Source organism: Poecilia reticulata, linkage group LG13 (assembly GCF_000633615.1).
Source record: "Poecilia reticulata strain Guanapo linkage group LG13, Guppy_female_1.0+MT, whole genome shotgun sequence".
Classification (NCBI taxonomy): Eukaryota; Metazoa; Chordata; class Actinopteri; order Cyprinodontiformes; family Poeciliidae; genus Poecilia; species Poecilia reticulata.
Genome location: NC_024343.1, coordinates 19230203 through 19251990, shown reverse-complemented (window position 1 = coordinate 19251990; position 21788 = coordinate 19230203). Strand labels below are relative to the sequence as shown.

General features: G+C 39.9%; 1 protein-coding gene across 6 annotated transcripts in view; it reads right to left on the bottom strand.

The window, feature by feature from the left end:
• Positions 1 to 21788, bottom strand: part of LOC103474703 (muscleblind-like protein 1) — a 72402-nt gene that overhangs the window by 42398 nt on the left and 8216 nt on the right. For all 6 annotated transcript variants that reach the window (XM_017308334.1, XM_017308333.1, XM_017308335.1 and 3 more), the window contains exon 2: positions 8254 to 9262. In XM_017308334.1, the coding sequence (XP_017163823.1) occupies positions 8254 to 8427 (174 nt within the window). In that variant the 5' untranslated portion in view covers positions 8428 to 9262. The remainder of the gene's footprint in view (positions 1 to 8253; positions 9263 to 21788) is intronic.

The window sequence follows — 21788 nt, the reverse complement described above, 5'->3', positions numbered from 1 at the left end:
AAATAAAAGTCAAAAGTGCCTGGGATCCCTGGAAAAGAGGAAAAGAGGAGAGATCACTGGGGTGTTGAATGGGTTGAGCAAAAATAGATTAACAGAGGTAATGAGAGGAAGGACGACGAGAGCAGGAGCTTGACGGTGGAATACAGATACAGAGGAGATTAACTGAGTTTGAGTGTGTTTTCCTTTCAAAGAGGTTCTTATTCATTATTGTATCCCTCTGTGCAGGGCGTTCACACATGCATACTCACACATACGCCTGCTGGGGCTCCCATCCCTATGCATTGCAATATATTTTCTCTTTGTTTTCACATCTCCATCTCCTCCTCTGTGCACTCACACCTGCCTTTCTTCTACATTTCCTTTGAACATCTAAAGTACACGTCAGTGTAGGGCACCAAAGGTCATGCGCTGAAAAGTTGTGGCTTCTTACCACAGCGAGCTGTATGGGTGAAATGCAATGAAATGTAAACTGCGTGCGGAAATGGAAGTGAACTTTAAATGTGTGCTTTCATCTACAAAGAGGATGCAAAGTGAAAGCCATATGATGTGAATTTAGGTCAACACGAAAGAAAACTGCTACACAAATCATAAGTATCTCTCTGGTAAAAAAAAAATGTGTACAATACAAAATAGTAGTTAATTTTATTCTTCAGGAAGTTATGTTTTCTATTCCATTAATTTCCAGGATTTGTCAATTCCAGTCCTCACGCTTGTGGAGTAAGAATCAACCTTTTCTTCTACTTCTCATTCTCCCGTCCATCCAAATGAATCTTAATCCCCCCCCAAAAAGAAAAAGAAAAATGCCTGCAATGCAAGCACCGTTTTCTAGAAATAAAAACTTTTTATGCATTTCATTTTCTTAGGCAGCTAGGAATATATGCAACTTTTAACGTACCAAAGAATAAGATTTGCTTGTTTACAACTGCGTACATATATTGTTGTTCAAATACAAGTTTGGATGGCAACTGCTTTACATTTTATTATGTCTTAACAAGCCTGTTCATAACAAGAGCAGCCAAGAGTTAAATAGTAAAGGTCCAACATCTATGTACTTTTTTTATGTAGATGTTGATGTAAAAAAGGATCCATCTACCATGAACACTCCCATCTCTAGGATATTCCACAGCCACTTTGACACGTGACAGTTTCAAGTATTTTGTGTTTCTAGGGAAATGAGGTTTTCTGACTTCATTAAATATTTTCTACAAGAAGGTACCATAATTGCATTGTAATGTAAAAACAGAAGAAATTAACAAAATGCATCACATAGATTAAATACCTTAGAAAACTCCAGTAACTAGATTTTGCACAGTACAAAAAGAAGTGAAGACTTAAGAATCAGTTTGTTTAATCAACTGGAAATAATTTGCAATGAGGCTAACCGCCATCTGAATAAAATCAATGATTCTAAGTGTCAGCTTATTAATAATGTGGCCTGCTGTTTTTGTTTTACAAGATCTGATGTGAATTGAGGCTAAAAAACAGATGATACCCCATTAGTTCTCCTAACAATATTGTTATATCGTGAGTTTCCCCACATGTCTCTCTGGGTGAACGAGAAACAAACGAAGATGCAAGCTGATTTAAGCATTTCACCTGTGATCTGAATTTAATGTATTCTTGAAGTAAAATTAAAAATTAAACATCGGCAGAGACCATTTAGCAAACAGTGGCACTGAAAACATAAGGTAACACAGAGGAGGCAACACTGCAAAGAAATAAGATTTTAGGAATATTAAATTCCTATGTGAACAGCAGCACAAACCGAGTTACAGCATAATCCAACATATAGATTATCTCACGCCTCCAAGCCAAAGAAAAAGTTAAATAAATTAAGTTTACCTTAACATTACGCATTCTGCAAATCTCTTCCACCTCTCTGTGGAGTTCTTCTGAATGATTTAGTAAAAACTGTTTTAACATTTTCCAATAAGCACATTTAATACAATTTTCTCGCTGTTTTTTTTTTTTCGTCTTTTTTCCCATCAGAATTTGGCCTAGATTACGAGCTATAGAACAAGGCTGAACGCCGGTAAAATTGAAAATTATAAATCATGCCCTTTCATGCTGCAGAAAACAAATTAGTCTTAATACAACAAACCCAACAGCAAGTGAAAAGCCGAGCATTTCCTTGGCACGCTCTCGGCGGTATCCATCACAGCCTCAAAGTGTGGATTTATTGTATTGTGTCAGCCTAAACACTAACAGCTTGACGTTTTCTTCATTTTCATTCAAACCAGCTCAAGCTCTCGCTGTTTATAGCAACAAGCTGTCGAATCCCTTCAGCAGGATTCTCTCTAAGTGTAAAGCTGTTTTTTCTGCAACCTGCACAAACTCTACTTGATGAGTCGCTGTGTTATGCTTTGAGGTTAAGGCAGCTAAAAATACTAGGTTGGGGAAAAACTGTTTCAGAGAAGTGGTTAAAAAAAACTGATCAAACCAACTATAGCGCTGGTCTCTTCAGCATCCATCAAACCTAGAACTCTAGACTACTTCTCCTTTTTCCACAGAAGACGAATTTGAAGATAACTTGAATAAAGTCTTAAAGAAGCTATTGTTGCCGTAAACTACATTAGCTCCTTTGTTTCCTTTTTCTTTCCCCAAATGATCATTGTAGTCAATAGAAAATTCAACACAGTTTACATATCAATTCTGCACACGAATCCGAATGCTTTTAGTTACAAAATATGCTAGGTATGGAGGTGGCTTACTGAATTCAAAATGTACATTGTAACTTTTCTGTCATCTGTGATCAGGTGAATTGAAACATTAGATGTTTTATGGAAGAATATATTGAGTAAATCTCTGCAAGAGCATTTTAACACAAAGAGGTGAAAATGGTAAAAAGGAGAAAAATCTGTTCATATGATTTCCTATCAGCTATGCTTAGGTTTCCCTTTTTTTGTGCACTGCATACATAACGAAGAGGCATGCGGAATGACAAATTCTTAGGAGTGGAAAGCCACGTCTACCAACATTCGTCGTTTTTTTTGTTGTTTTTTTTCCCTTCACCAACCTCCTGATTGTCCTTTCCTTATCCCCTTTGCCTCGCTCTCTCCAGGCCAGATATGTGTTATGAATTTATGTACAGATAAAGCAGATCTATCATCCTGTCACAAAGGCAGGGAAGGGAGGTAGACTGTGGAATGCCCTGGCATGGGGAGCAGGGAAGGGCTCCGTGCAGAGTGCCATGCTTCCCCGAATATTCCCCGTTGCTCCTACCTGTCTCCAGTAATTCAGCGTGGCTGCAATGCCCCGGCAACCGCGCTTATCCATTCCTGTCGTACTTGTACCAGCCGTACCCACCCATGTCATCGGAGCACCGGCCATACAGCCGGTAACGCCGGCACCTGGATTAGCAAGAAATCTGGCCTCAGGTACAAACTGAGGTAGGCAGCAAGCCGAGCGGCTCGATCGGCTGCCAACTGTGGTCTCCAGTTACGCAGAACGGCAGCGACCTGCCCATCAGATAGGAGACAAATTACAGAGTGTGTGCAGAGCGCGGAAGAATGAACTATCGGACACCATCGAAGAACATCGAACTCGCTGATCCAAATCATGGCAAGATCTGCGGTGATGCTGCCGCGTCAAAAACATCTAGACAAATAAATAAATATTAGGAAAGTAATTGTGCATTTTGAAAATCTGCTAAAGCCACAGGAAGATGTTCGTCTCACTGCAGGACGACTACCCTAAAAAAAAGTACAGCAGAAATTACAACAGAAGGGTTTTGATAAAAACAAAAAACATATTCATCTTTTAAAAAACCAAGGCCATGTCCAGACCAAATATAGGCCTAATTGAGAATCGTCAGGCAAAACCTGAAAATTTGCATTTTGGAAACAAATCTCCGTCGAATGTTCTTAGGTTTGAGCCATTTTACAAAACAGTAACAATGTTTTGAGTCAAGAGGGCCTGAATACATTTGCATCCTAAAATCTTAACTGTGAAAAATTCAAAATCCATGTAACCGTTTCCTTCGTCTTCACAGTTAAACGCTACTTTCTTGGTCTGATACATAAATCCTAATAAAATACATTGTAGTTATAGTTTTACAAAGCAAGATAAATACTGCTAAAAACACAAGCTTTGGGAACTTCTTATTTGTCCATTACAGCTGATAAAACCACCAGGGTGCATATTTCCACTAAGACAATTTGAGCTAAACTTACCAAACAGTTGTTCACGTTCTTAAACATCCAACATTTTGTCACTTACTGATGAAGAACTGATCACATGCAATTGGTTTTTTCTTGCTCCTCTTTTGAGTCACAGATTTGCAAAAGAAGAAAAGGATTTTGTCTCAAGTTCGAATTCACTTCTCAAATGCTGAGAATAGTGCGCTGACTAAAGCGCCGCAGGACAAGGTCAACGTCTGATTGAACCGAGCCAAAGTAGAGGAAATTTAACCAAACAAATGATCCAGTCCAAACTGAGAGTAAGTGTAGTTTCACTGGTAAATGCAAGAAAAATATGGTTGGATTTGGAAAAAAAGAAATTTCAAGCTATTATTCATGACTCTAAAAACAAAAAGGAGATTACTCCTCAACAGAAACGATATGAAGGGTGAGACAAGGCCTTAATACTCTACTAAACCGAAAATTAAACGTTTTTTGATGGATGTCAGCAAAACAATTTCAGTTTCACTTTTTGTAACTGGAAGAATGAACCTAAATAAAACATGTTTTACTTGCCAAAGGGGTTTTTACCCACTTCAACATGTGCAGGGCTCACAACCATTAATTAATTTCCTTTCATCCATTAAAAAAAAAAAAGTATTTTCAACTTGCAATATTAAAACAAAAACACATACAAATTAGCTTAGCTTGGTTTGTGTGGGTGTGCAGGGTAAGTTTTAACGTGGGCTTAATTGTAGCCCAAACCTTTTATCCTGCAGCTGTGGGTGGAGATGTGTGTGCTACCAGGCATTTTGAGACCTTTTCTAAATATCTCATATTTCCAGAGAGGACCCACGTGAATTTGCAAGGAAATCTGTCTCAATAAAGCCTTTCTATTTAATTTAATTGTTTGTTGCTGTGCTGGTTTGTCAGAAGATGGATCCGGCTGAGAAAAAAAAATAGAATGATCACGTAACAGGCATTAATGAAAGTTTGAGCTTGAAGTATTACAATATAATAAAAAAGTATTATAATTAATTCGCCTTTGCAGTTAATTAGCGACGTAAAAGCAAAGTGTAAAGTGAGAAGAAGGCAAAGTAACAGATGAAGACATAATCACTAAAGTAATAAATACAAATCAAAATGAAGGAGGCTTATGAAAAATGTTTAGGAATAAATGATGAACAATGAATGTATTTTAGTGTGTAGCTAAAAGAGGGAAAACAATTAATCAATAAAGACGTGTAGCTATTATCCGTCTCTATCATAAATAGTCATAAAAGGGACTAAATGAGAAGTTGAATAGTGAGTCTCAAAAAATATTGTGTGAATTCAGTTGTATTTATTGAATTAGAGACAGTATTTTAGCAAATAATAGTTTTGCCATTTTCATGTAAAAAATAATCTAGTGACACAACATGTCCTTGTTGATATTATGTTGATAAAATAAATATTCTTCACTTATTTTTAAAAACCAAAAAATTTGTTTTGCACCACTGTGACCGACACATTATAGGATACAGTATGTAAAGCATATATTACTTACATTCATTATTTTTACCAACTGCAATCATATCACTATCGAGATAAAGTTTTTGTCTGGAATGGAGTTCAAAAATTGGTGAACAAATGGGTTTTTGTCCCTGGACTCTATGAAACCAGGAGCATCGCCACATTTTTCACCGACTCCATTTAGTTCTGATTGAGTCGCTGCTCAGTTTTCAAAGGCAGAGCTTGCATGCCAACGCACAATTACAGGCAGAAACAAAGCAATTGAAATAAATCAATAAATTGAGACAAATGCTTCTTTTTATATCCCTAGCATAATCTAAAGTGGGAAATTTAGATAAAGAAACTAATTTAATTTGAACATTAATAATACTTTTACCAAGCCGATTGCTCTCCTTCATAAGTTTTAATGATCTTTTATTTTTTCACTTGATTGGACCTTCAAAATGGGAAGCACAAAAGAACATGTGAGAACAGCAATTAAGACAGACTTGTGTGTGTTACTTTTTGAAAGGTAAGTAAGGGATGCGTTAAAAAAAAGCTTCTAAAGTTTTCCACACTGATAATCAGATCAATAAAAAGATTAAAACAAATGAAAATGTAATAAACACAGTTGGGGTGAGGAGTTGTACATTTCATAGTGCAAATATTTCCATTGCCAAAACCCGAAAATAAACTCAAAAGTCAGTATCTTTGCTGTTAAATCTGACTGAGCATCTGCCAATATGCCACTGTATAACAGTTTAACAGCCTATAAACAGACTTTTAATAAGATTGCACAAGTGACATATACAGCCACATAAATGGAAGCCAGTATAAAATTCAATCCCACCATGAATTATTATGAACTCAAACATCCGCAGTCTATAAAGTCCATAAACATCCTAATCAGATGTGCAATTGCCTCACTTCACTGCATGTCTTGTCAAATCCCTTAATGTAATTTTTTTTTCTTTAACTACTCAGCTCGGTCCACTCTGTTTCCTCCCCACTTCTCTCCATCTTTAATGCCGTTTGATTTTTTTCTTCTTTTCTTTTTCCTCTCTCCTTTTTTCCTTCATCTGTGAGAGGAGCTACATGGTGGGAGTGTGTTGTCTGAGTGCCAGGGCAAAAAATAGACGGCAAATTACAGAGCCTTCTGAGAACACCCCACCATGCAGCATGACCTCAAAATAACACTGCCAGACATATAGTCCCATAGAAACGCCAAGTACACATTACGCCGTCCTACTTCTGGTTCTGCTCGCTTGACGTGACGGTCGCACAGAAACCTTTGCCAACCAGCAGTCCGACGCCGTGTTTGAATTTATGTGCCTCCGGAGGGAAAGTCTGAGTCTCATTCACAGATGTTAGTGCGATTACAGCCTCGTCTTGGCGCACTGTTTCAGAAAAGCACACACCTAAAAGTAGTTACTGCTGCGTATCGGTTCCTTTGCCAAGGTCAAACTTCGTCACTGCTATTTCCTTCAGAGCAACGACTGTTTTCCAGCAGGAAAAAGATTTAAAGCTGCGCTCCTCACTGTAAATTGTCGCATGCGCTACAATACCTCTTCAGCGTCCCCAAGTTTTGTCACATTCCAACCGCAAACCTCAATTGGGGCTTTTTGCAGAAAACCAACAGAAAGTGACATAACTGTGAAGTGGAACGATGAAAGTTGTACGTTTTTCAAAACTTTTCACGATTGAAGATGTAAAAAGCATCTTGTGCATTTGTGTTCAGCCCCCTTTTACGCAGATAAACTATACAAAACCTAGCGCAACAAACTGGATTCAAGATAATTCATTCCTAGTGTGTCCACCAGTGTATGACTGATTCCATTTAACAACTGATTCCATTCAACAACGACTAATTCCATTCAACAAGCCTTTATTTTTGTTTTGAAGGTTTGTTGAGGAATATCAGTGAACAAACACCATCATTATGACCAAGAGACAAGGCTGACAGAGTGCTAGTGCAATTTCGGAGAAATCTAATTCAGCGCTAGGTGATAAAACGATATCCAGAGATTTGGACGTCTGACAGAGCACTATTTGAAAATGGAAAGCGTCAATCATAACATAACTGCAAAACCTACCAAGATATTGCTGTTCATCTTAACTGAGAGAAGCCAGGAGGGAGAGCATGAATCAGAGAAGCTGCCAAGAAACGAGCCACGGAGATCAGCAGAAGAAGGCACTCCGGTCAGATTAAACCAAAATCAGACTTCGTGGCAGCGTTATGTTGTGGGAACTTGTTTCTTTGGAAATTGACAGCAAAGCTTATCAGAGTTCAAGGGAAACTATGCAGATCTGAATTCAGAGGATTCTTCACTTTCTAGGAGGAAATTAACCAACTCTAAACATAAAACCATATCTACAATTATTCATATGTTAGAAGATTCCTGAGCTGAATACAAAAGACAAAAAAAGAAAAAAAAAGAAGCATTTGCTTACTACTGCTTTCTATTTGTTCACAGTTAACGTAATTTGGGTTGATCTACTGTATAAAAATCATTGTTGGTGATTGTAATGCGATTAAATTAATACCTGTATTTAAACCTGACGCTGATTTACGATGCAAGCGGTCAAAAAACCAGGAACCCAGCGGGAGTAATGAATGAGCATCACAGGTGTTTGTCACACTCACCTTGAGTGAGTCAAAACAGGCAATGACTCTGCCGTTTTCCACCTGACAGCTCTTGGCAGGGTGGGCGAACTTGCACTCGTTGTCCGGCCGCGAACATGTTCCTCTCTGAAATTCCCGACACACCTCCAGCGTCAGCCACTTCGTGTCCCGGATCGGTGTCACATTCACCGCCATTTCAAACTGAAACAGGAAGGTGTCGATCGGGGGGAGCTAGCTGTCCAGCAAGCTTGCTGTTCTCTGGTAAAACCGGGGCAAACGATGAGAAGGGATAGGTTGAGAACATGAGAAAACAAAAAAACCAAAACAAAAACAACAAAAAAACACAGCTTCAGAGGTTGTGCTCCAAGGTTGTGATATGAAAGAAGCCTGTTGGGGGGGCTCTCCTAACACCTGGGTTGCATCCCAGGAGTCTGTTTGTGGCTTAAACTGGAGTCCTTCAGAGCTTGTCAACCAGGGCTTGTGTCGCCGATGACCATACAGCTTTGTCTTGTAACCCCTCTCTTAACGCACACGTGTGCACACACAACCCCAGTTCTCTCAATTTGCTCAGTTGTCAGCTGAACCGTCAGACAAGATGAACGGCACAACGCGGTATCGATTAGGCCTGGCCCATGATGACAGAACGCAGGGGCCAGCAGATGAGGGAGGGAAGCAGCTGGAGGAGAGGAGAGTCAGCGGAGACAACAGCAGTGAAACAACCTTCTTCAGCTAGCAGGAGCCGATAAAAGCTGTTTGCCTTCAATATTTGTCTGCTGAGAAGGTGCGGGGTGAGAGGGAGCTGGGCCTTCACAGAGGAGGCTTGAATGGCATGGATGGTGGAGAGAGCAGGATACGGGGGTGGGGGTGAGGCGTCGTTTGCACAGAGACGGCCTTAGCGGATGGAGCTGGCAGTCATGGCAGCCCTGGTGCTTTCGGTATGGCCCCAGCGGCTCCGGTGGACTTGGGCAGGCACGGGCACCCTCAGAGGAGCCAGACGGCCAGGGGGGTCAGCACATGAAGGCACTTCTCTCTGCAGGGAAGCACAGGTCAGAGGTTAACACATACAGGACAGAGTCACATATAAAGATTCAGTCAGTGCATCCTCCTATACATTTTCCTCCGGTAATCAACCTCGTCTCCCGGCTCGGGGAAAAATCTAATCGGAAATTGCGAAGAGAGAGAATTTTAAGCATTTAAACTCAAGAAGAAAAACAAAAGAGATATGAGAAAATGTGCGAAGCGGGGCAACCATGTTTAGAACTCTGACTCAGAAACGAAGTTCATTACAAAACAGCTTTAATTTATGCGTAATGCACTTGAAACATTTATGCAATTGAGAGGAATCCTCAATTTCACTTATTAGCATTAATTACAATCCTAAAAAGGACCACACTGTAATATTGTAATAGTTAATAATGTAATCATAGACGATAGCAATACCACACGGAGAGCAACTGAGCATGAAATGTAAAGATTAGTAAGTTGTAAGTAAGCCTGTCCCTGGTGAGACTGCAAATGGCCAGTCAGCTAGCCTGACGACTCCAGCAATGCTGCTGGCTGTAGGCCAAATGGGAGAGAGCGATTTGGACGGGATGAGGTCACCATGAAGGACAGAAGAACAGACACAGACGGACTACCTTCAGGGCACACCTGTAACATATTCTCCCGGTTCACTATAAATGCCTTGCTAAAACTTTGAGTCTGTACGTAGCTGATTACATTAGTTTATTTTTTGGGTGAGGAGAAATCTTGTTCCTTTACCAACCATATGCACATACTACATTCAAATACATGCACAACCTGTTGATGTTGAGATTAAAAGACGACCACTTTAGCCGTTTTATTTGTTTGCATAACTAACACCCAAGTAGCTAGTAGCACGGAGTCTATAAAGCAGTCATTAAGCTGGGTTTTTATTTCTTTAACCCAAATGCTGGATTTATGCTGTAAGGGCAGATGTTGGTTAGTTCTATTTGAACACTGGGTCAAAGATTTTGACCCAATGTTGGGTAGAAGGCCAAAACGAGCCTCGTTGTCCTTCACAGACCCACAGTTGGAAATGCACATAAGCCCATTCAGACTTCACCGAAGGAAGCCTGATTTTTTTTTTCTCTTTGTGTAAAATACTTCTGATGAGATGACATAAGTGTAGCAAACCCTGCAAGTAATCAACCTTGTAGCATAAACAACATATTAATGTATTTGTGCTCTGCGTTTGACAGCTTGACAAAGCCAATGTTTAGTTTTTACGAGTTCTGGTGTTGGTGGAAAGCACAAACAGTCAACAGCTGCAAAACACCAGATGAATAGTGATGAGTCGGACGGATGAACGCGTTTCATGGAACAAAATGCCGTGTTTTGTAAGTGATGCTAAACTGAGTGGAACGGGGGAAAAAAAAAAAAAAAACTTTTTCAATGTTCCAACTCTACGTAAAGTTTAAAAGGAATAAAGCTTGGCATTTTCACTAATTTTGTTAAGCAAAATCAGAGTTATATTCCTCCATGCCCCACAGTAGACAAGAACATAAAAACAACTGAAAAGTTACATTAAATTCCCATTAAGTGTCACTTCTGCATTATTGTGTAAATATTTGCACTTTTAATGCAAAGTTCCATTAAAGCTTGCATTAAAAGTGTCAATTTTGCATTAAAAATGTCACTATTTACCGAATGGCACTTCATGACACCAGTCAAACATTCATGAGCACTCCTTCATGTTCACACCAGGTGTTATGTCATGTTTATGGTTAAGTGTCATGCCAATCTCATGCACATCCCTTCAAATAAAGTGTTACCAAGAAAAAACAGTTTCAATGGTGGAAAAATGTACAAACATGATCACACACTAAGCTTGCAAAGTTTTCATTCTCACATTAATAGCTATAATTTGGGTATGCCTTTTTAAAATCTAGATCAGTGGTCCACAACCCCCGGTCTGTGGACCGGTACCGGTCCGTGGACCAATTGGTACCGGGCCGCACAAGAAATAATTAAATATTTCCGTTTTATGTATTATTTGAGTCTGGAGGATCTTTTATTTTGAAAATCCTTTAACCGGATTCTCTCGGTTACTTGCGTGCCAACATTGAACCCACAAACATCAAAATGAGTAAGAAACAGATCAGATGTCTTTGGAAAGTTTTCTTGCGAAGGGGAAAAGGCCCAGAGAAGAGACAGGAGAATGGATTTATCCCGGACGGTAAGTGAGTCCCACATTACAAGCCCGCTCTGCGTAACATACGGCGACCGGCTGCTAATGAGGCAATGAAGCTTCAAACTGCTTCGCCATGTAGAGACCAAGCAGGCTGTGGATATAAGCAACACTTCGGGTGTCATTGTCTCCCATCACTCCCTGATGGGACCGTCTCGTTGCAGAGAAACAAGCTCAGGGCTCCCATTAGTCATTATCGTGAGTTAAATCGTTTGTGATAGTTTGTGGAGTCACTTTAAGAGATAAAAGACATAACAAAAAGAAAAGGCGGTGGATGAAAGACGACGGGAGCAGCCGCTCTATTTGCTGCACTATGATTTGGAGGTGACTGTTTTTTCATAGTTAACATTTTTAACTGAATAAACAGATATGATAATGACCTTTTATAATAAACATTTCCACATATCATCTCCGATATATCGGACTCTCAGTTGCGCGATATGTCAGCTGTTTGGGATTCCCCTCTGATCTTACGTCACCGCGCTTTCTGATTGGCTACCTGTCACATTCAGCAGGTTGTATTCTCATTCCCAGACAGGGTAAACTCCACAGGCTGTGATAAAAGGTCCAAGACAACCCAAATTGGGTATATTCAGGCTTTAGCGGGAACACCAACACCGCCTTATCTGACGGTTCACGCGCGCCCCTGGGCCGCAGCAAAATTTTCCAAGTCTTGACCGGTCCGCGGTAATAAAATGGTTGGGGACCACTGATCTAGAATATAGCAGTGGTTTCTGGAAAAACAAGCAACTTAAACCCAAAATAACTCAATTTGTAAGAATATCCAAATAAATGCAAGTGACTGGAAGCAGCAGCAATGTTAAATGGATAGGTCATGACCTTTGACCAACAATAACTCCTACATATATCTCAATTTCTCCAGTGGGTAATTTTACAAACAAGAACAACTTAACCAGTCAAGATGTGCAGTCAAACACTCTCCTTCTCTCTCAATAAATAGGTGGGAATATATATATAATATTGTGTGGTAATATATAATATCACCACACAATACCCACATGTGCTGCATTTAACTGCGCTATGGAATCCATTCATTTGTACATCATCAAAATAATTTAAATGGGTGAATATGAATTGTTTACTTAAATGATGAATGCTTGCTGGCTTACTTAGTTTGCTCATATTTCCAAAGAAGATGAATTAAATTTAGAATTAAATTCAGCCCTTCTGTATGCCACCAGACAAAGTCAACTCGAAACTTAGCAGTAGAATAGAGAAGCAGAAAGAAATTGTGAACTAACAGTTAAAAAAATGCACCCAAGGCTCCCACCACAGCCCTGCTCTTGCTTTTCCTGAGGTCATGCATTTAAGCAGAGAGGAAATGTGAGATCAGAGCAGAAGCCCACAGAATATCCAGTAGCAGTCTCATGCACCGAAGCAAAAGAGAAAATAGTCCGTTCAAAATAAGTGACGGCCTTAAACAGCTGGAAAATTCTCACAAATTTCATTAGACAAACTTATCCTTGTGTCTTAGGGGTGTTGGATGTTAGTTTTTTTTTTTCTCAAAGGAGTTCTGTTTCCTTTGGACGCTCAGAAGCTCTTGTGCAATGCGGTGCTGAAAACAGCTACGTCAAACTGCAGCCAATTCAATAAACTCGGCTCCACCTCTGTGTGTTATTAGCGGTTGTTCAACACGGAGGACTGAATGAGGTTCACTCCAAAATAGAAAATGAGAACAAAGTCATATCAGATGTGAAAAATAACTTCAGCATCGAGGGAAATATATAAATAAAGGCTCCGTCAATAAGCATCTTAGCATTTGTGAATAATGCATGTGGTCATTTCCCATAGCCAGAGGCTAAATATATTATTATACCTGCAGATCCACTAGTCGAGGTAATAAGGTGGGGTTAACGGTGAGCTCAAGGGAGATGTAGATCATATGCAACAGTAAATCCCCCATTGCCCTTAAAGTGTGCACTTTCACATGTAGAAGAATCCAGTAAAACACTAGCAACATTTTTCTCTTTAACATTTTATTTTTGATTTACTAAAATACAACCACAAACCTAAATTTAATTTACTGGAATTCGAAGTGACAGATCAACAATTGTACCACACTGTAGTGGAAAGAAACATGTGATGCGGTTTGAGGTGAAGGCACCTCCACCACCTCCAGCTGTTTTGGAGTTTATCTCACAAAAATCCAAATAAAATTGTTCAACGTGATAAAATGTGACAAAGCTTAAGGGGTGTGAATGTATATATATACACCTCATTGTAAGAACAGAGTGTAACGCCATGAGTGCCACAGAGGTTTAGGTAATCCCTCAGTTGAAGAAAGTTGTCTGATCTTGAGCTCATCTGTCAACGCTAGCCTCGAGTAATTGCTGCGAACCCAAACACACACACGCAGACCCACGTGTGTCAGAGATGGAGACTAATTTCTGAATTTAAAGCATTACTTTCCAAATTTTTCTCCAGTGTTTTCGCCTGCGGTAAACAAGCCAGGGCGAAATGTAAACACATTGATACAGATTCTGTCTCCGTGTTTCCTGTTGCTGATCGTGACCTTTGCGCACGGATCAGTTTGCACACACTCACGGCAGATGACATGGCATAAATTACAGCAAAGATTTATCAAGCCCCGTCTAATAAACACTTTTCCAAGATGTAAACACTCTCGGGGTTAATCATCATTATCTCTTGTTCAAAATGTTAGAAATGCATACAATGTGAAAGCAAATATTGTAGGCAAATTTTGCTGAACCATTCACAGTTCAGTCCGAAGTTTATAGTGGATACAACAAACATGTTAGTGAAAGGAAATTGGTCATATGAGACATCACTTTATTAACTACATACAAAAATCATATGAGCGGAGGAACGTTAACATTGCAATTCACCCTTAACTTATCAGGGAAAATGGTGGTGTGCAGAGTTGTTGAGAAGATAGATTGAGTTAAGCACTCTTGGAGGAAATAAAAAAGGTTGCTATGAATTAAAATACATGTATGTGTTAGAAAGGCCTAGTCAAAGTCCACACCTAGATCCAATTGAGATTATGTGTCAAGAATCGAAAACCGAGTTGGCACCTTAAAAGATTTACAGGTAAAATTGCAACGTAAGATTGTTTCATTAAGTATTAAATACACTACTTTCCCAATTTTTGTTTGTCCAAATTTTAAGAGAGATGGATAAGAAATTCCACATACATATTTTGTCACTTCACTTTAAGAAAGTTTAAGACCCTTGAAATCGAGATGGAATATTATGAACTCTGCATCTCTATTTTTATCTTTTCACTGCAGGACCGCAGCATCCTGACCCCACACATTGGCATCGTTTCTGCTCTATTTTTAAATTAATTCACATTGTCTGGCCAAGAAAACAGTATTTCAATTGAATGAATGTCAAGCAGAAGTATAGGATAAATGTTTGGACTTTTTCAGATGGAAAACCTTTGAGCAAAAATACAAAGCCAAAAAAAAAGGCTAGCGGCCATTTAATCGACCGGTAACACTGGATGTCCTGGTATCCGGTGACAATTTGATATGAAAGAAATAGAAATAATAAAAACAACAAAAAACACAGTTCTATGAAAATTAAGTTTAAACAAGTGATGTCAAATAATTAAATGAACAAAAAATAAAAACAAAAAGTTACAATAAACAGGACTTAAGTTTTTGCATTAAAGCCACGCTTTCTGTGGTTTTTGCTTGAGGTAGCTGCAAATCCTGAAATTAATGTGCACAGTTTGGCACCAATCATGTGGAATTCCACAGTTAACTGAAGCCACATTTGCCTCTTCATGCATATGAGACCAACGTGCAAAGGAAGAATGAGAGGAAAACGTAGCAAACAGAAGCCAGAGATCTGAAGAGCCTATTCACCTTGAATAACTCCCTTTGGAGAGAAAAAACAAAAACAAAAAGCCCTAACAGGAAAACAAGAAAGGTTTCGGGAAGAGGTTAAGAAAGTTTGATGATCTTTGACACAGAGAGCGAAACAGAGGCGTGACGGCGAATGAGAAGATGAATTTGATTTAAAACAAAAGATTCCCCAAGAGTCACTGCGTCAACTATCGTCTGTTTAAATGTCCTGGGAATTGGTGTGCGGCAATCAAAAGGGTTGGAAATATGATATTCCAGACATTTCCTGTCACATTTTTTTTATTATCTTGCCACATGTTGGTACATCTAAAAAAGAAATAAAAAAATAAAAAAAAAACACACACGCACGTCAACACAAGAAAGAATATTGAACCACGAGAGAATAATTGAATTTTCGTCAGTGACGACAGAGCATCTACAGAACGTAGATGTCAGGTCACTGACACTAAACTTGCATTGCTTTGTGACATACATATGTGTGTATTGTATCTCTATGTTGTATTGCTCGTGCTATAAAAGTTGCGTGTGATTTCATGCGTTCATATGTGCATATTTTATAGGATGTTGTAAATTATTGTTTGTCAGACGTCTTTTAGGGGGGGCTGATTGCACAGCTTGATTCTGATTGGCTTAGATGCCCTTTAACCTCTATGCAGACGCATTGTGTTAAAGATATCTGCAACAAAATGACAGCAGCATGTAGCTGAATTATTGCCTACTTTAAAACAGACACATAACAATGTTATCTAGGGTTGAGTTCAGATATTCATGACCTCACAGTGTCAGAGTTTAGGAGGTGGACTTTTTGAAAAAAGGAGGAGAAAACCAAAACACGAAAAAGAGAAAGTAGAGCTGGAACAAGGGCAGTATATTCAGCAAAATGAGAGGCTAAAGGACGCTGACTGCAGCAGCTGGACGCTTCGTATTACATTGCATCGCCAGCTGACGAGGATATCGTCTGTAAACGACCTGCGCTGACCTTTGGGTGGGGAGAAGCATTGAGGAAAACTTAGATAGGGGAGTGGAGCCTAAGAGAGAGGTAGAACCATCAGACTGACAGTGATGGGACACAAACAAGAGGAGTTAGTGGTGAGAGACAGGGGCTGGTCTCAGTTTGAGAGGCGTAGGTAGAAAAACCAGCCCCCCTTCCAATCCACAGACGATAAAAACACACACACATATATTGTTACATGTTCAACGTCTTTTTCTCTGTATCCCTTATAGATATTGTTTTATTTCTTTCACCATTTGGGTGGATTGTAACAGTTTTTGCTCTAGTTCCGCCCTTGGGCACAAACCAGTAGAAATAAAAGTGGAAAGCAGTAAGGAGGAGAGTGGATTCCTTATTTCAGTGGACTGCTGCTGCTTCTGTTCTACCATCTTGACACGTTTTATCACAGTTTATCTCTTTTGATTTCCCCGCCTTCCATTTTGTTTTTTTCTGTTTTAGTTTTCTTTTCTCTATTCAGCTATTTCTTCCCATCAAAAATTGTTTCAACATCTCCCCGGTTGTATGGTGTGACATAAACAAGTTGGTGAACGTGAGCCCTCTTTGTAAAAGTACTCGTCCTCATTTTATTTACCTACACCGCCTCGCCCTTCCCTCTACCTCTCCTTCACGCTGTCTCTAGACCGTTTCTTGTTCACACAGCACCTTATGCTGCAGTATCACCATAAAGTGCTGCAAGGTCATCATCGCCACAGCAACGGAGTCAACCGCGCTCAAAGCAAGGACGAAGCGGTTAATGGTGTCAGGTCCAGCCTCATGTCATGGCCATATGGTCAGAACGGCAGAAAGACGCTGTCTTTAAACGATGCTGCGCCATCAATGCAGCCTCTGCTGAGTCTGTAGCACCAAGCTTAGATGTTGCAGCAGCAATGGGTTGAGGTTAAGGTGCAATGTTGAAATGTGTCATTTTAAAATTTAGCAGAAAAGATCACAAAATGAGCTCAGATTCTCTAAGCTATTCAAATAAATAAGTAGTTGGTTACAGACATCCACCAAAGTTACTATGATAATCATGTTCTACCATTAAAGGATGCAAAACCAATACAAATGTCTTATTAGTTAAAGACTTGATTAAATTCCTTCAGATATTGTGTTCCATCATCCTCGACCAAAACAACTATTTAAAACATTTGTCTTATACTACTTTTTATTTGGCATGAAAGGGATGATTTGGACTTCTTGAAGTTAGATTTTGGAAATTTATTGGTAATAGTTTTCCTACGTATCAACATGAGCTTGACGATTATTAAGCTCAGGTCAGATTGAACATTGTTTGTTTTCACAGACTTTAGCCATTTGTAACAACTCTAACAAAAGATATCAATGGATTATAATGCGACGTGATCAAATTTGTCTAATGCATACCATATAGTTTACAATTTTAATGAATAAAATCCATTTCGATCTCAGGCATAGTCGCAGTCAAATGTAGTTGAAAATTGTTGAAAAGTTATTTGTGCGAGAAAGCCCTGCTGATTACATTAACTTGAATTTGCAGCAATCCTTCCGTTTGAACAAGCACATATATATTTTATTTTGAATAATTCAGGTTGGCTGGTCGTTATTCTCATTTGCTGAAGTGTGTTCAGTTAATGAAAAAAAAGTTAAAAGCCTTGCTCAGCTGGCCCTTTTGAAATGGGTTAAGTTAATCACAAACAATAGACATCTTTATTCCTCCTTTCACTTTCTGAACACATTTTTTCCTCGCTTAGACAGACAACAAAACCATCTCCTCTATATATTTCCAATTAAAATTTGGCAAAGGGCCATGATTCCGAAAAATACCTTAGACTTTAGAAGGATTTATGAGCAACACCGCAGAGCACGGACACATTACTTTTCTTCTACCAATCGATCGCATCACAAGCAAGTAAGAACGCAAAACATATCTGTCCAACCTCTTTAAAACGTGGTACTGACATTTTACATAAAATATTCTTGAAGTTATTTAATTTACTTCATCTTACTCACTAAAGTATGCCACAAAGACATATTGATTGTACAAAGTGGCGAATCTGCATGAATTTCATTAGAAACGCACCAAAAAGCATGCATGAAAGAAACCAGGGTCTTGCTGTTCAAGACCCAACCATGTGAGTAGCATGTGCACAAGTGCCCCACCATTTCTCGCGTGCTCTCTCTACGCATAGCTTTCCCTCGCTCTCACACAAACGCACACATAAACAAACTCAATCTATGCCTCGCTCCTTCGGCGATAAGACAAACAGAGGGGAGGACAGACGACAAGTGCAGCCAAGTGGCACGTGCGCAATCTGTTGTCTGCACCGTGATATCAACGCAACTGCTTAAAGAGCCCTGCGTGCAAACAGAAAGAAGGAGCATTTACGTGCGAGTTAGACAAGAGACGTACGAATGTGCGGTCTTGGTGTGTGCTGCGCAGAAAAGGTAATAAAATGATTTGCGTGCGATGCATATACGGATATTGTTGTGCAGGGGCCATATTCTGCAGAATGGCTTGTGATGCCACCGTGGTGTAATGCAGCGCCAGCGGAGGGTGTCACTGAGTTCATGGACATAAACCAAGCCACCGCCAGACTAGTCTGCTCCTCTCAGGAATAGCAATGGCCGAGGTGTGCGTGCGTGCATGTGTGTGTGTGAGTATTTGTGAGTGTTTTTTTTTAAAAAGAGTGTGGGTGGGAAGATTGAAAAAGATTGGAAAACAGCTAAAAGAAGAGGAGGATTCACAGGAGCTGAAAGACAGATCGATGGACAGACAGGCAGTCTCTCGAGAAAAGACAGTGAGTGATAGATGTCCAGGGGATATAGAAACATCGCAGGCAACAGGGAGAGAAAAAAAAAAAACGCCCACTTTAGAAAAAAAAGAACAAATCCTTCTAGTTTGATTTCACCACATCGGCATGTGGCATTTCAAGCACATAGGCCGTTATTACTCATGAAAAATTGCAAACAGCAACTCACACACACGCATTCTGTTCTGCACAGAGGCATGCAGAAAGCCCTTTTAAGGTTAGTTCTGTCACTCCTACTCTGACACTAAAGCACATGTCAACCTGGACAGACGTGCAGCCATGAATAAGGGAGAAGTGTAAACAACAAGAAGGCAGACAGTGACAGGCAGATGGACGGACAGGTAGATTGGTGCGAAGGCACAAGTGGCATGGCCTGTGAAAAAAAAAACAGAGCGGAGATATTCGGTGAATAATGAGATAGGAGCCCAAACAGACAAGGGGGAAACGGAGAGGTTTCAGAGAGAGAGGGAACATAAATCGAGAGAGAAATATTTCATAAGCGATCGGGGCGATGAAAATCTCTGGCAGGGTATGGATCACTAAAAGCGAGACGATTGCTGAAAGATGCTAAACAGCTGAAATACTTTTAGCCATTAAGATCAATAAATAGAATATATTTTAGAAGATCTTTTTTTTATGGTGGGAATTTTTCACATTCTGAAGTCTGGAATTTTAGATCCAATCAGGAAATACCAAAGAAGTGGATGTTCCCTGAAAGAAAACATCTCCAGCTTTCCAAAATCCCTATTTCTCTCTCTCTTTCTCACACACACACGCAAACACACGAACGGAGTGGCACAAAATCTCTTTTCTCATCATCAGAAAAGGCATCGGGCACAACGGGGGGATAATCTGTACTCTTCAGTCGTCTATGACCAGTGATTCAGTTTGACACCTTAATCTGTGGAAATCACAGAGGACTCCTCCATGGAGCCAACTGTATTTACTACAGATTACATCTTCCACTGGTGTGCATTAGTCCAGTGACAGCTTTGCAGACTGCAGGGAAAGCGGCAATCATATGCCACTGACAAACTCCTCGTGATTTTTGCCACTCAGTGAATGGCCTTGCGGGACTCCCCCCAAAACCCATCGGCGGTGTGAGTGGCTGTCAATCCGTTGCTTTAAAGCGCCATGTGAAACTCCCACTTTCAGAGACATTCTCCTAATGCGACCTTTGTCAGTGAATCATCCCTGTTTTCTTTACCCTTGATAACGGAAGAATTTAAATCAGGCCAGAAAACGCGCTCATTTAACGGCACGTGAACTAGTTTCCGTCACTCAAGCAAACGCTAAAGACAGCAGGGAATTTGTGTTGTTTTTGTTCAATGGGACAGGTAAAATGATACTAGAAGGAGGAATAAATCCGCCGTACCTCGCCGCTAACAAGTCTCTTTTTAGAATGGATGTTTTTGTTGTTAAAAGTCAACAAAAAGTTAGCTATTTACAGTATTAGTAAGGTCTTCTAAAATAAAGTCAGATGAAGCACAGATATGTGGGAAACTATCTGTGCCAAACTAACTACTATTCCAAGACATCAGTAAATAACACGGCGGCTCAAGAGAGTGTGGCAAAGTTGTCTGCTCAGTGTCTTCTTCAGATGTTTTCATGTTCGTTTCCTTCAGCAGTTCTTGGTGCAGCGCCACCGCAGGCGAAAGGTGAGGGCAACGAGTTTTTCAAAGGGTTTGGTTCATTTCTTATAGTGCAGTGTGAAAGTGAACCGCACTAGCTGAAAATGTAGCAAATCTTTCAATTTTGGTCCCCAGTTGAACCGAGTCTACCGCACCGTCAAGCGTGAAAACACGCTCAGTGTCTTTTTGCTCTTGCTACCCTATACTCTAATGACCTTGTGACTCTCTGTACCCTGATCTGCAGAGAAGAATTTTCTTTTTTTGGCCAGACAGACAGAGAGAGAGAGAGACAGAGAGACGCAGAATGAACCATAATGAACCCTTAAGACAAAGAATCAGACAGAAAGCTGCAGAGAGAGAGGAAGAGAGAGCAACAAAGGCGAGGATTTGTGAGAATGCAAAACTGAAACAGAGAGATGTTGAGATCAGAGGCTGAGAAGGATGTGTACACAATAACAACGGACATGGCACAGATGAAAAGCCATGTTTTGAGTGTAATGCATCGGTTTGAAAAGCACAACGTGGAACCGCACAAATAAATGCTGCAAAAATAATTTGTACTTATTGTGCTTCCAGCGACGTGCATATTAGTAGGTGGACCACCCACACGTCTTCATGATTTCTTCTTTTACAAATGGAAGTTCAGTTTTCAGATTCGGTGTTTGATTTCTGTAACATCGGAGCTGCACACTTAGAAGTTCTTCCCTCACAACATAAGAATCTGTGGCTCTAAGCAATGAGGCTTTTACCTCGCCAGCCTGTTGATCCAGACCGTTCGAGTTTCAAAAGCAAGCTTAGCAACTGGCAAACAGCACTGGTATTGCATTTAGTAAATAAGATGAACCAGGCCTTTGTTTCAGTTCACATGAAAGCAAAACATCGCAGGCAACAAGATCATAGGTGGCAAAGGTGAATGAAAATATCAGCGGTTATTAAGAAATCTTAAAAATTAGATGAATAAAGTGTTTATTTTTCCCCCAGGATAGAAACTGGAAATAAAATGCCTTCTTTATTTAGGTCTGTTCTCTCTTCTTGCTCATGAATGAGCAAGAAGATCTTCATCAGGTTCATATATATATA